Below are 12,714 nucleotides of genomic sequence, written 5' to 3'. Positions count from 1 at the left end.
GCTACTCACCAGCTCTTTGTCTCTTTGGCTTGTTGAAGCTCGGGCAGCTGGTGTTACCTGACGCCCTCCTCTTTTGCGGCTGATTTAGAGCGGCAAACGAAGGACCGTACAAGTCTTCTGGGTCTAGCGTGAGGGCATATGGACTCCTCGCGTCTGCTATCATGGGAGTTCCTGACCCTGGCCCCGGCGCGGGCGAGACGATGGCGTTGAAGGAGGAACCGGCCTCTTCGACGCCTGGATAACGGTTGTAGTCTCTGGGGGTAGCTAGCTCAGAGGCAGCCTCAATAGAGGTGAGGTCCTGGTCGGCGTCACCAGTGCCCATGATCATGCTCTGCAGTGACATACGTGAACTCCTACGACTGTCGAGGTAGGTTCGTAGGTCGTAGCACTGACGACACGAAGGATAAGGGGGGATACAGTCGGCTTCGTCGCGGTGTTGAGGGAGCTGGGGACGTGTCTGCTGGCCACACTTTTCCTGGATATCATCAAAGATATCGGCGATGGGAGTAAAGTACGTGACTCGCTGGCCAGGACCCCAATAGTGGTTTCGTCCCCATACCTGGCCTACGAGGCTATGAGTGCCCGCGTCGATAACGGCCGCGCCGCTATCACCGTTGACGCCGATGCCTCCTCGGATCCAGTCGTCTTCGTTGTCTTGAGGGTACGGCTCCTCGATGAACCACTCCCTAGTGGCCTTGTGGGTGCCGTTTTCTTCTCCTGAGACATAAGCTGGAATCTCTCCTATCTGACCGCGTTGATATCCGGATGTTCGACCGCTAGAGAGGACATCGGTACCAGGCATGATGGGGGCCGTGGTGGTGACGATGGCTTCTCGGACCTGGGGCAGAGTGTCGGAGGGAAAACGACGGAGCATGTTGGCGTGCGAGGAGCGGGAGGCGATGAGAGCCCAGTCAGTTACGATCAGGGGCTTGTCCATGTCGCACTCTTCCCAGTAAGGATCGTGAGAGATACGAGTAGTCTTAAGATTAAGCCCAGAAGTAACCTCGAGATTGCCGAGGCTGAAGCTAGCTGCCTGTGTCAGAGCATCGTGGCCCTCTGACACACATCGCTTGCGATCTTGAAAGGATGGGTGCTCGACCTGGACTTGGGAGAGGTTATGGTACGCCTCCATGAAGGGGTGGAAGTTGCCTAGCCAGTAGCTGCCGCCTCCGACGGTGAGACAAGGACCCAGCGTGGCCGTGCTATCTTCAAAGGCATCGTTCCCCTTGACACCAATGCTATCGCCCATGCAAGGATCACGGAAGAAGTAAGGGTTCCTCGCCGTGCAGATGTCGTCCTTGTGGTCCTTGCCCAAACCCCTAGCCCAAGTGACAGTACGACTGACTTCACCTTTGGCAAACACAAAGGAGACGAGGTTGAGGAAACTCGCGGGTATGAGGTCCTGGACGTGGCTGGCAATAATCATCTTGCGAGCAAAAGAGATTGCCTTGGGGCTCATGATGCAGATACGCTTCATCTGGGGCGTCTTGCCCCTTGTGACGGTTACGGCGTGGCGGGGGCCAACCCAAGCTGGGAGATACTTGGAGAGGAAGGGGAGGATGGCATGTTCGAAGACGAGGGGGAAGCTTGTTGTCTCGATGAGTCTTGATGCTCTGCCTCGGACGAGGTCGGTTGGACTGTCTGCACTTCGAGGAGTACCTTTGCTTGTAAGTGACTGCGTGAAAAAGGGAAGGTAAGGACGGAACCTACCAGCATTCTTCTTGGCACGTTTTTCGACCACACTGCGTAGTTTATCCTGACACATCTGTTTCGTGGCGACGATGTTGTCAAGATCATCGTCCCTCTCCTTTCTCTTGCCCAGCCTGGCCACCTCTACCGGTCTGGCTATGGAGTTCTCGATAGGCTCAACTTTGGCGGGGAGCTGCCACTCTTTTACATCATCATCACCATCTTTTGGGTGAGCGAGCATTATATGTGACTGTAAGAGACGGCTGCTTTGGAATGAAGACTCTGCACAGCCTGGGATAGGGCAGACGACGAGATGCTCAACTTTGACGTGGTAGATGAGGCCGTCCCTGGTTGAGAAACTAGGATGAGTGCAGCCAACCCAATTGCACGAGTGCGTATGGGTCGACTTGACGTGGCACCTGAGCTCTTCATCCGAGGCAAACGCCTCCTGGCATCGCGGCCCGAGGCAGACGAAAGGGTGCGCCGAGTCGCCAAGGCAACTGGTCTGCAGCGGGCTCGGGCCCCTCGATGGAACAGTCCCATTCCGAATGGTCAGGGTGTCACCTGTATCTGTAGAGACGGATGACAGCAGTGAACCAACTGAGGAGGAAGACTGCGTGTCAGTGCTGACGGTGCTCATCTCCCTCCCGCAGTACGACGAATCCCAGTGGCTGAGCCGGAGTGGCGCACAGTCCAGATTGGAGGGCGAAGCGGAGCGGTAACAGTCGAAGCCAAAACCAAGCTCGGAGGGAAGCCTAAAGTCGAGGGCCGGGGAGTCAAAACTAGACAACGGGGCCGTTACTTTCGGGGGCGCCGGGACGGACCGGGGCCGGGCGGTGGGGCCGTCGAGCGGCACAGCCCGGCGGATGGTTCTCTTGCGATTCATTGCGGACAGATAAAAGAATAGGAATGCAAGGCAGAAAAAAGGGATGGAAATTTGAGGCGTCGAGAATTGGAACAATAGGATTGGAAGAGGGGTAAAAAAGGAACTCGATCGTCTCACAATGGCTGCCTTGCGTGTCGGCGGCCTCTAGACACGGGCGAACCATTTGGCCCCCAACTTCTGGGTCCGATCGAAGTCTGCCTAGCCAGTTCAGCCCTACGAGCCGTGATGGACGAATCAGAACCATATCAACCTCCCTGTTTCAAGTGCTGACTGCAATGTGCTAAAGACGGGTGCTGTAGCCGAACCCCACCGCTCTGGTCATCCTACATATGTTGCTGTGTTCGTCCTTGGATCGTGATACCAAAGGTCCAAACTTCCTTGACAAGCTGAAGAATCCTTTTCGATCATGGCCCCGAGGCTGTACTCTAGGCTTCCTGAAGGACGCTTTCGTCTGATCAAGCTTCTTCCCGGGAAGTGGGACGACGCACTCCAGGCGGAGCTCTTTGAGGCGGATCAGACCTTTGAGTACACGGCCTTGTCCTACACTTGGGGAAGCAGGAGGGCTCTCAGACAAGTGACGCTCAACGGCCTCTCGAGGGGCATCACCGTCAATCTCGACCTCGCACTGAGAACCCTCCGCTCGACTCACAGCCCTGTGATAGTATGGGCGGATGCGTTGTGTATAGACCAGGAGGATGTGGAGGACAAGAGTACTCAGGTCGGTCTCATGAACGAAATCTTTGGCTGGGCTTCTCAGGTTCGTGCCTACGTTGGTGATCCCCTGTTGAGGGAACATGCCAGCTTCGAGACAAGACTTGAAGAGCTGGGTCCTCTCGAGGCATTCGAGTACTCGGATGATGAAGACGAAGCCTGGAAGGAGATTCATTTTGCCCTCTCAGAGTTTGAGACGAGCAAATCCTCAGAGATATCGGCTCATCAGCGGTGTCGCTGTATCTTTGGCCTCCTGAGGGCGTTATCCTCGCCCACTCTAACCGCCAAACTTCAAGACATGGACCTCTTCTCTAAGATACTCACTCCCAGGATGGAGCTCAAGCAGCGAAACCTGTTTGAGTGGCTCCGCATCTTTGTCGTCGCCCCCTGGTGGGATCGCATGTGGATCACGCAAGAAGTCGGCGTAGCCCGCGAGCTCGTCCTCAGCTACGGCAAGGTCACCATGTCCTTCAATATGCTCGCGTCCGTCGTGGGGGCGAAACTGCCAAACCTGGCTGCTGAGAACGCGAGGGTCGTCGGCCTCCTCGTCACGAAGCTCAAGACGATATCGGAGCTCCGCCGGCTGCAGCGGTACGAGTCCATCGCCGAGATGAGGGACCTGGACTACTTCCAGCGGTCACTTGGAAGTCCCCTTCTCTGGCTGTTACGGACGTTTCGACACAGACACTCTTCTGAGCCGAGGGACAAGATTTATGCTCTGGCCCGGCTACTCACCAAGCTCAACATGGGGTCCAAGTACAAGCTCAAAACCGACTATAGCACTTCGGTGGCTACCCTGTTCTGCAGGGTCGCCGTCTTGATAATGCAGGAGACGGGCTTGTTCTGGGTAACCTCTGCGGACCTGGTGGCCAAGTCGAGAGACAATCTTCCTTCATGGGTTCCCAACTGGACAGACGGTTTCACGACTCCAGACACCGAGAACATGGCCTGGAAGATACGCCTCTGCCACAACGTCTCCAACATCTCGTTCTCAGTCGAAGCTCCTCTCCCACCGGCAGTATCGATAGAACCGTCCCAGTACTATAGCAGCCTCGCAGCAGACGCAGAGAGCTACTCGTGGAAAAGACACCAAGGCGGCGAGCAGAGATTCAACGAACCCTTTACCCCAGCCGTCGAGGCCGGCTGTAACGCCTTCATTCACAGCAAACACTTCTTCCTCGACCAAGACAACTCCGAGCCCCGACGTATCTGGTACGAGCACCATGAGCCCGAGGTCCGCGACTTCACCAAGGTCGAGAACTGCCTCAAGGTCCCCTCCCAGTTCTGTTCTACCATCCGCCACGTCTCGGAGCCCATCGCCCCAGACCTGTCCAACCTGCAGGCTATCGTCAAGGGTCTGCGTGTTGCCCACTACAAGATCTTCCCCGACGACTGGAAGAACGTCGAGTTGAGCCGTCTGGAGCAAATTGGACGCGTGCTTTGCTTTGGAGCTGTGATCGATCAACAGTCTGGTCATGCTCGTCGCCTCGAGCGCTACGACGACCCAGACCTGGCCATCCTGGTGCAGCTCTTGACTCGAGCAGACGAAGACCTTCAAGGCTTGGAAGGCTGGAACGTGTGGTATCGTCAAAAGATGCTCCTCGAGCTGAGGAGTCCCTGCTCCGTGTGCCAATCCGCGACACATCCCTGCTCAGAATGCACAAGACAATCAGAAGCCAACCCTATACCATCCCCAAAGGAGGCCCGGAAGGACTCCAACATTAGACATCTGCGTCGAACAGCTAAGCAGACGGCTCCGGGTAACTGCATCATCATGACAAGGGATGGCACCTTTGCCTTGGGACCGCCCCAGTCTCAAGTCGGTGATAGAATATCCATACTGAGCGGTGGTCTCTGCCCCTATGTTTTACGTCGAGACACGAACCCGCAGCACCTGGGATATCTCGCCTTTCAGCTGATTGGAGATTGCTTCTTAGACAAGACACCGACATGGGATATTGAGAAGCTGGAAACCGTGGCCTTGGTCTAGAGGCTGCATATCATGAACTGTTCTGTTGATTTCTATTACAAAATGTATGTATACCCTCCTGATATCGTCATGACTTATTCCATCCCGTTGATGCCAGCTCAAACTCCTTGTTCTATGCCTTTGTCCCCCTTAAACTCCAGTTACAAACCCTGATACAGTTCCTCCACGACATCGCTGAGCATCCTGAGCCCGTAGAACTTGGCCACCCTTCTCATGACTCCCAGCTTCTTGCTCACATCTTGCCTCGACACAATCTCCTTCCACTCTCCACTGCAAGTGCAGTGTTCCATAAAGTCGTTGAGCCTCAGTGCTCCGCAACGGACACACTTCAAATCCTGGGTTGTCCACTCGACAATCCAACTCTCCACCATACCAAGTAGTCGCTCTTCAATGGCCACACGGTCGAATTCACTTCCACAAAAGCCACATCGCCATGCCGTGCCTTCACCAAAGAGATCCTCGTCTCGACACAGATCCAGGTCTCTTGCCATAGTACAGCTATCACACGAAACCTGCAGGAGACGCAGGCTCTCAGACGGGTTGGTAAACGTGCCATCCTTGGAAAACTCTCGAACCTCAAATAGCGCCAGGAGCTCCTTGCGAAGCAGACGCGCCTCGAGCGTGATATTCTTGTCAAGCGAGAGAACTTGCATCAGAGACTTGACAAGCTCGAGGATGGGATTGCGTGGAGTGAGGTGCGAGCCAGGCAGACTAGGGAACGAGTAGTCCTCGGCGAGCTCAGGATGGAGTAGTTCGCGTTTCTGCTTGTTGATGAGGCCGACAATATCCTTCTTCAGAGGCTTCTCAAATGCCTTGCCCAGAATAATCTGTCCTTCATGGTTCTCCAAACCCTTGCTGGGCAGCTGTGTCAACCGCGGTGTCGCGTCTGGATCTCCATTCTGAGGCCGCTTGAGCTGGTGCATGAGCTGGATAAACTCAATCACCCAGTCCTGGAACGTCGGCTGCAGACGTACGGGGAGGAACGTGGCCATCTGCCAGTTCATGACCGTTTCGAGGTTCTGCTCCTCAGCCTCGATCACCTCCTGACATGCCTTGCCTCCGTAGTTGAACTCGTCATACCACACAAGGTAATCCCAGTACTCCTTGATTTCCAAATCGATAAAGTGAAACAGGGGCTTGCTCTTGATCGACTTGATGATATACTGACTGTAGGCGTATGCGTTGCCCACCTCGGCCTTTGTCGTCTGGAGGATGAGCCGGTTGGCGTTGGCAAACACTACCTGAGAACCAACGCGGCGGAAGTCGGCCATCAGTTGCTGGAAGGCCTTGCGAGACATCATCTGGACGTAGTAGTGCAGAGCCCGATCGTACATGAACGAGTCAGGGTTCTCAACCCAGCGAACCAAGTGTTGCACCAAGACATCAGCCATGGTGCTTCCACGGCAAGCTTCAGCCCACCAAGCCTTGACCATCTCGCGGAGGACGAGCACGCCCGCATTGGCGAACGCGCTCTCTGAAGTAAGCGTCTCAGAGTCGTCTGCGGCAGGGTTGAACGAGACCGAGTCGGCACCCTCCAACTCGTTGATCAGAGACGATGTCAAGATGGTGTTGATGGCGAGGTTGCGGACATCAATGTCGATGCACACTGATGAAAAGGTTCCAGGATTGTTCACACTTGGCATCTTGACAGTGTCTAGAGGTCCAAGGAGGTCGTCCTTTTCGTAGCCAGCGTGATCAGGTCGTGAACCAGGAGACCACCAAAGGACGACTCCGTTGGCCTGCAGGCGCCGAGCATAGGCAACGTCAATCAAGAACCGAGGATCATCGCGCTCCAGGTTGCACAGGGGCACATCGCCATAACGTGCTAGAGCAGTGAGATGCAGGATCCATGATCCAAGGCCGAGGTAATGGCCTACAAGTCGCTTGGCGATCACAGACTGCCAACCCAGGGGCGGTAACGAGCTATCCGCCGCATCATACTTCAGCGGAAGAACAGGGAAGTCTCCAAGGATTGGGACATCGTGGATCAGCAGCTTGCGCTGAGAAGACTGGATCACCATCATCTGAGGTCGATGCTCGTCCTTGCGCATCTTCTTAACAATGTCGCCAATCTCCAGATGCGCCTTGCGCCGTGTTGTCACTTGCGTGATCTTGAACTGCAGCTTTTCTTGGTATCTGAAGCAGTCTTGCCAGTTGGTGCCGGCCGCCTCCTCGTTTCGTCGGGCAAGCATGTCAGAGTACATCCTGGTGATGTTGGGGAGATCTTGACCAGAGTCCTTGGTCTTCTGCAGGATCACCACATGAGCTTGATCGTTGGTGGTTGAAAATATGCCAAAGATCTGGCGCTCGCCCGCTGTGATGTGAGAGATGTAGATGTAAGCAAGGGGAGACGTGTCGAGATATGTGCGTGGCTTGGCTGGCCGCTTCAAACCTGCAAGATCAAAGCCCTGCTCAAGTCCCTTGCCAAGCACAGCGTCCTGTGTCTCGTCGATGGTGCACTGATTACCAAGGCGCAAGACAGCCCGGATATTTAGGGGCACCTGCTTCTCGTAGACTCCCTCAACACTGGGGTGGTTGAAAAGCAGAGAGAACTTCTCACTCTCATTGAAATAGATGTCTTCTGGCACTGTCAACTTGAAAAGATGGCTAGACGGGTGGCCGTTGGGGAGAGTGTAATTGACCTGCTCAACCTCGCAGCCATCCACCTCAACATCAGGCAGATCCTTGCTCTTGAGGTTGAGAAAGACTTGACGGGGGACGTTGATCTTGAGCGTATGGATCTTGGCATCGATCAGGACATGTGCCGTGACAATACCAGGCGTGTCGGTAGCCTTGAGATGCAGGACCTGCCAGTTGTTCATATATGTGACATGAGCTTGCTTCATGAACGTTTGCTGGATGTTGTTGCCGGCGTGTCCTCGTCGATCACCGAAGAGTTGTCGTCTGCGAATGCGAGCTTGCTTCTGCAACTTCCATTTCTTCTTCTGATACATTAAGAACGCCTCGTAATTCTCAGAAGGGCTCGGCATGACCTTGGGGAGTGCAGCCATGGGATCAGTGTTCTCTGCAGGCTCTGGGTCTTTGCGCTTCTGCACTGTCGTTGCAGCTTGAGAGGCTGCCACGGCTGAGCTGACTGACTTAGGCTTCAAGAGCTTGTTCCCGAAATCCTCGAGATCATTCATCTGAGTGCCGTTGATGTTCGTGATATCTTCCAAGGGGCTCTTCTTGAACAGATCCGTGAGCTTCTTCTGTTTCATCTTGTCATCCTTGATGTTGATTCTCCTTTGAAGCCAATCAGGATGCGGTACTCGGGGAACTGGGTTGCGAACTTTCTGGAGAGCAGCGGGAATAGTGATGAGCTTTTGGATGACTGAGCCCAATCGCTCAAGATAATAGTCCCAGTCGAGCAGTGCTCGGGGGTCGGTGTCGGCAGGCTCCTCCTTCAACCACTTCTTGAGATACGTTCGCTTGACTGACTCTTCTGCAGAGAAGATTGCCACGGGAACGGCTCGTTCAGTAACAGGGGCATTCTTGGGTCGAGCACAGATAATGAACTTGCAGTTCAATCCCTTGTCTTTGACCATACCCTCGCCCAGGAAGTCTGCCAAACGTTTGGCCGTAGTGATACTGGTCGACTTTTGCGACCCATACTCCTCGAGTGTTTTGGACATGCTTCGATTCTCGGAAATGAGTTCCATCAGCTCCTCATCCGCTAGAGTAGTACCCTTGCTATGGAGGACATCGAGCCAGCGGTTGGCAACCTTGGCGACCGCAGCGTAGCATTCAGCCAGAGTGGTTCCCTCCAGGAAGAATTTGAAAATTTGCTGCTGGAAGATCTTGATAAGCTTCAGCTCACCACGACGCTTCACCTCGAAACCCTTTAGCTCAGCAAGACTGCCGTCATCGTTGAAAACGGCATATCTCTTCTTCAAGTTCTTGTCTTCCTCCTTTGATGTCGGCAGAACCATGGCCTTGTAGGGACCGTCGACTTCGAAAAAGATGGAGTTGTCGCTGTGTGTCTCGTACTTGAGCGTCTTCTTGTCAACCAGAGTCTGGTACTGATGGTTGGTGAATTTGGCGTGGACGAGATGGTTAAGCATGACGCAAGGATATGAGATGTTGAGCTTCTTTCCACCCTTCATCTTGAACGAAAAGTTCTCTGGGAATGTCGCGGGCAGCATACACCAAATACCATCAGTGTCCAGCTCAAGCGGTCGTCCAAGTCGCTCAACTAGAGATCGGGCCATCTGGATGATGTGGGCACCAGTCAAACAAGTAACGCCAGCCATCTCGAGGGAGTACCAGCGTGAACCCTTTCTCATGACGTATCCGTAGAACGAGTTCAGAATGACCTTGTGGGCAAGCTGTAGTGAATCGTACAGAACAATCATCTTCTTTGCAGCTTCAACCTCACTTGAAGGCGCGCCGGATGATTGAAGAGATGATGTCTTGCCCTTCCAGACCTTGGCCTTGCCCTTGTAATCGTATCGACGATCACGGAAATCTCGTACAGTGTTGATATAGAACGGGTTCTCTCGCTGGCAGATGATTGCCTCTCGCACAATGGTGGTTGAGTCGTGGATCTTGTGGTAGACCTTTTGAGAGTAGAGCTGGAGACGTTTTCGTACAAGACCTGCTTGCTCATCCGCACTCAGCTCCTGGAATGTCCGTTGTGGAGCATTGGGATACTTTCCAGGGAATCTTTCATTCTCGAGTGCATGTCGGATCATGTTGTATTCGTCTCGCTTTGCCGGGATGTACTCGCCTCTCCAGGCCCAGGGCATTCTCCTGTCGCAAGTCTTTCCTGGTCGGTTGAAGTCACATGCAGCGCAGTCGGATTCCTTAATCATCGAGTCGGGCTGCAATCGATTGGTCGTCATGATGTTGGGGTACATGGAAGCAACGTCGAGATGGTAGATTAGTGGCCTTTCGTTGCGGTTTGGTGTCTCCTTCAGCTTGTTTAGTCTTTCGACGATCTGGGCCTTGACCTCATCGTAGTTTTCAACATCATCAAATGACTTGTTCTCTTCGACCTCGATGACGAATCTTAGAGCGGCGTCGAGATCGTTGAGAAGCTCGTCAATGGCACTGGGTTCGACGGCAAAGTCAACAGGGATATCAGCTCGGAATACACCAGCTTCGATACTCTCGACGTGGCCACCGACGTAGGTCTCTGAGTCAAGTAGATGTCCGTCCCAGAAGGCTTCTTTCGGTGTGATATACTTGTTTGGAAGCACGATCTCTCTTTGATAAGCTTGCACCATCAGCAGCATCTCGCAGAGAGTACCGGTTCCCTTTCTCAACACATCGTCACCGCCCAGCGGCAAGATGGTACAGAGAGAGAAGATGAAGGGGTGCACGTATTTCATGTAAAGATAGTATGTTGCCACGGCATCTGAGACGGAGTATTCGGCTAGAGTCTGAGGCCGCTCGGTGGCATAAGGCGTCATCAGCTCGGGGTCAAGCTCATCAGGGTCGTATCCAAGCTTTGCGACTGTGACGGCCTTGAGACCACGGGAACCCTGGGGAAGATACGAATCTCGGTTGACCCAGTGAAAGCAGTCCATGTGTACACTGTAGTTGCACTTGTACTGATCCTCACTGTCCTTCTTCCAACCAATTTCGTGGTACATGTCGATGCCGTTGACGCTAGCTCTGGCTTCTACGAAAGGCCAATCGAAAAAGTCACCGTTGTATGTTGCGATGACAGTCGGGCGTGCCTCCTTAATATGGAGGAAGAATCTCTCGATGACGGCCTTCTCGTCAGGCTCGTTGAAAATCATGAAAGGACCAGGGTACTCTGGCTTGGGAGTGTAGTCAAAGTCGCCAATGTCTTCGGAGAGGATGGTTCGGTTGGTGATTAGAAACCCTTGACCATCGATCATGTACGAGATCATGATGATCTGATCGACGGCGGCGTCGGGGAATTTGAGAGGAGCTTTTGACGTTTCGATATCATAGGCCATGACCACAGGGTCTGCTGGAAGTGATCTCTGATCGTTGGGAGAAATCTTGGTTACTCCGTGCTTCGCTTCCACGAAGTACCAAGTTCCCACTCGTACGTCTGCGACTCTTGGTAAGTGAGGGTTCAACAAGAATTCGAGTACAGCAAAGATGGTGAGAATAAACTGAATCAGGGCAAAGGTGAATAGTGGTCTCATGGCCTGTAGAAGGCTCTGAAGTAGCAAATACTTGGGTTGCAAACATCATGTAAAGATAGTCGAACTGGGAACAAAAAAGAAGACTCACCCATATCTATCATTACTCGTACATGGTATGGAACATCGTATTCTCGTATATCGACAATAAAGTCGCTGGCATCCGCGAATGCATTGTTCATTTGTCGGTCGTCATTTCGTGAATCATCAAAAAGGTCAAAATCGCCGTTCGCAGCACTGTGATTTGTTAGCTGGCATTTGCCAGAATAGGAGGTCAACTCACGCTGCGACCTCGGCGTAGGCATCCATAGCATTCATGTTCTTCTTGTTCTTCTCCGCAATGGGCATGATGTCCTTCCTCGCGGCCAAGAGGTCGTTGACATTGGCAAACCTCAGCTCGAGAAAAGTCCTTCGGTAGCCAACCAAGTGATTCGGCATGTTGAGATCATCCTTTTCAACTCGTCGAATCGACTTGACGACGCCACCTCCAGGAACTCTCTTGGCCCATTCTTCCACTTCTGACTCATGGCCCTTCCTCACGGCGATGAGGAAGTAAGGGTCGTATTCCACCGTCGCCTTGAAGGTTGAGCCATCTTCCTCGATAAAGTAGCAGTCAACTGCTGCCCGGCCACCAGGTATCCGCTCGTCCTCGACCGATGTTGGTTGAATATTGACCAACCAGCCTTCCTTCTTCTTGCCGCTCTCATAACGTCCAAAGCCCATGTTCTCGTCAATGGTGTGCGCTAACCGGGTACGCTCCCACTTCTCGTCGGCCGAGGTGGCCTCGTTCCTCGACGAGGCCGCGAATGTCCGCGTGCGAGCGCCATGGTAGGCAACCTTTCCTCCCCGACGAAAGCCCTTTTGAGGGCGACGAAGGCTTGTGTTGGGCATCCTCTGGGAGAGGCTCCCCTGGAGAGGAGGGATTGTGTTAGCGAGCCGAGGATGGTGTGAGGTTGAGAAGCGTCATGAAAGGGGAAAAGAATGGGAAGAAAAGGAAAAGACGTTGAAGAAGAGGATGGAAAACGTGGTTAAAAAGTCAACAATGGACCCCGTAGAAGCGGAGCGACTGTGGAAACTTGGGTAGAGGAAGTGCAAGGGCACGCCAAAGGACTTGATCCAGATTGGTACATTTCATTTGGGGGGAGACGTGAGGCGCGTCGAAACGCGTCTTCGCGACGCGGTAACGCCCCACTATGAGTTTAATGGATTTCCCACGGAGCAACGCAACGCCCTGACGCACGGGCCACACCGGCAACCGGCGGGCCTGCAGGGCTTTCGGGAGCGTCATCGGGTCGGCCCATGTGAGAAGGACGACTTTC

At 53.7% G+C, this 12,714-nt stretch overlaps 3 protein-coding genes across 3 annotated transcripts; 1 reads left to right on the top strand and 2 right to left on the bottom strand.

The window, feature by feature from the left end:
* Nucleotide 1: 1 nt before the first annotated feature.
* Nucleotides 2–2,575, bottom strand: MRS44_002782 (uncharacterized protein; the record flags this gene model as incomplete). Its single annotated transcript, XM_065622953.1, has 1 exon — nt 2–2,575. The coding sequence occupies one exon, from the start codon at nt 2,573–2,575 to the stop codon at nt 2–4; it is 2,574 nt and encodes an 857-aa protein (XP_065479025.1).
* A 406-nt stretch (nt 2,576–2,981) lies between these two features.
* MRS44_002781 (uncharacterized protein) lies at nt 2,982–5,276 on the top strand (the record flags this gene model as incomplete). Its single annotated transcript, XM_046268189.2, has 1 exon — nt 2,982–5,276. One exon carries the CDS (start codon nt 2,982–2,984, stop codon nt 5,274–5,276), a length of 2,295 nt encoding a protein of 764 aa, XP_046136890.1.
* A 140-nt stretch (nt 5,277–5,416) lies between these two features.
* On the bottom strand, nt 5,417–12,286 carry MRS44_002780 (uncharacterized protein; the record flags this gene model as incomplete). Its single annotated transcript, XM_065622952.1, has 3 exons — nt 5,417–11,401; nt 11,509–11,632; nt 11,679–12,286. The coding sequence occupies 3 exons, from the start codon at nt 12,284–12,286 to the stop codon at nt 5,417–5,419; spliced, it is 6,717 nt and encodes a 2,238-aa protein (XP_065479024.1).
* Between the last annotated feature and the right edge of the window lie 428 nt (nt 12,287–12,714).

This window comes from Fusarium solani, assembly GCF_023522795.1.
Source record: "Fusarium solani strain SB1 chromosome Unknown bctg00000001, whole genome shotgun sequence".
Classification (NCBI taxonomy): Eukaryota; Fungi; Ascomycota; class Sordariomycetes; order Hypocreales; family Nectriaceae; genus Fusarium; species Fusarium solani.
The sequence above is the reverse complement of the archived record's forward strand: the minus strand, read 5'-3'. Positions and strand labels throughout refer to the sequence as shown.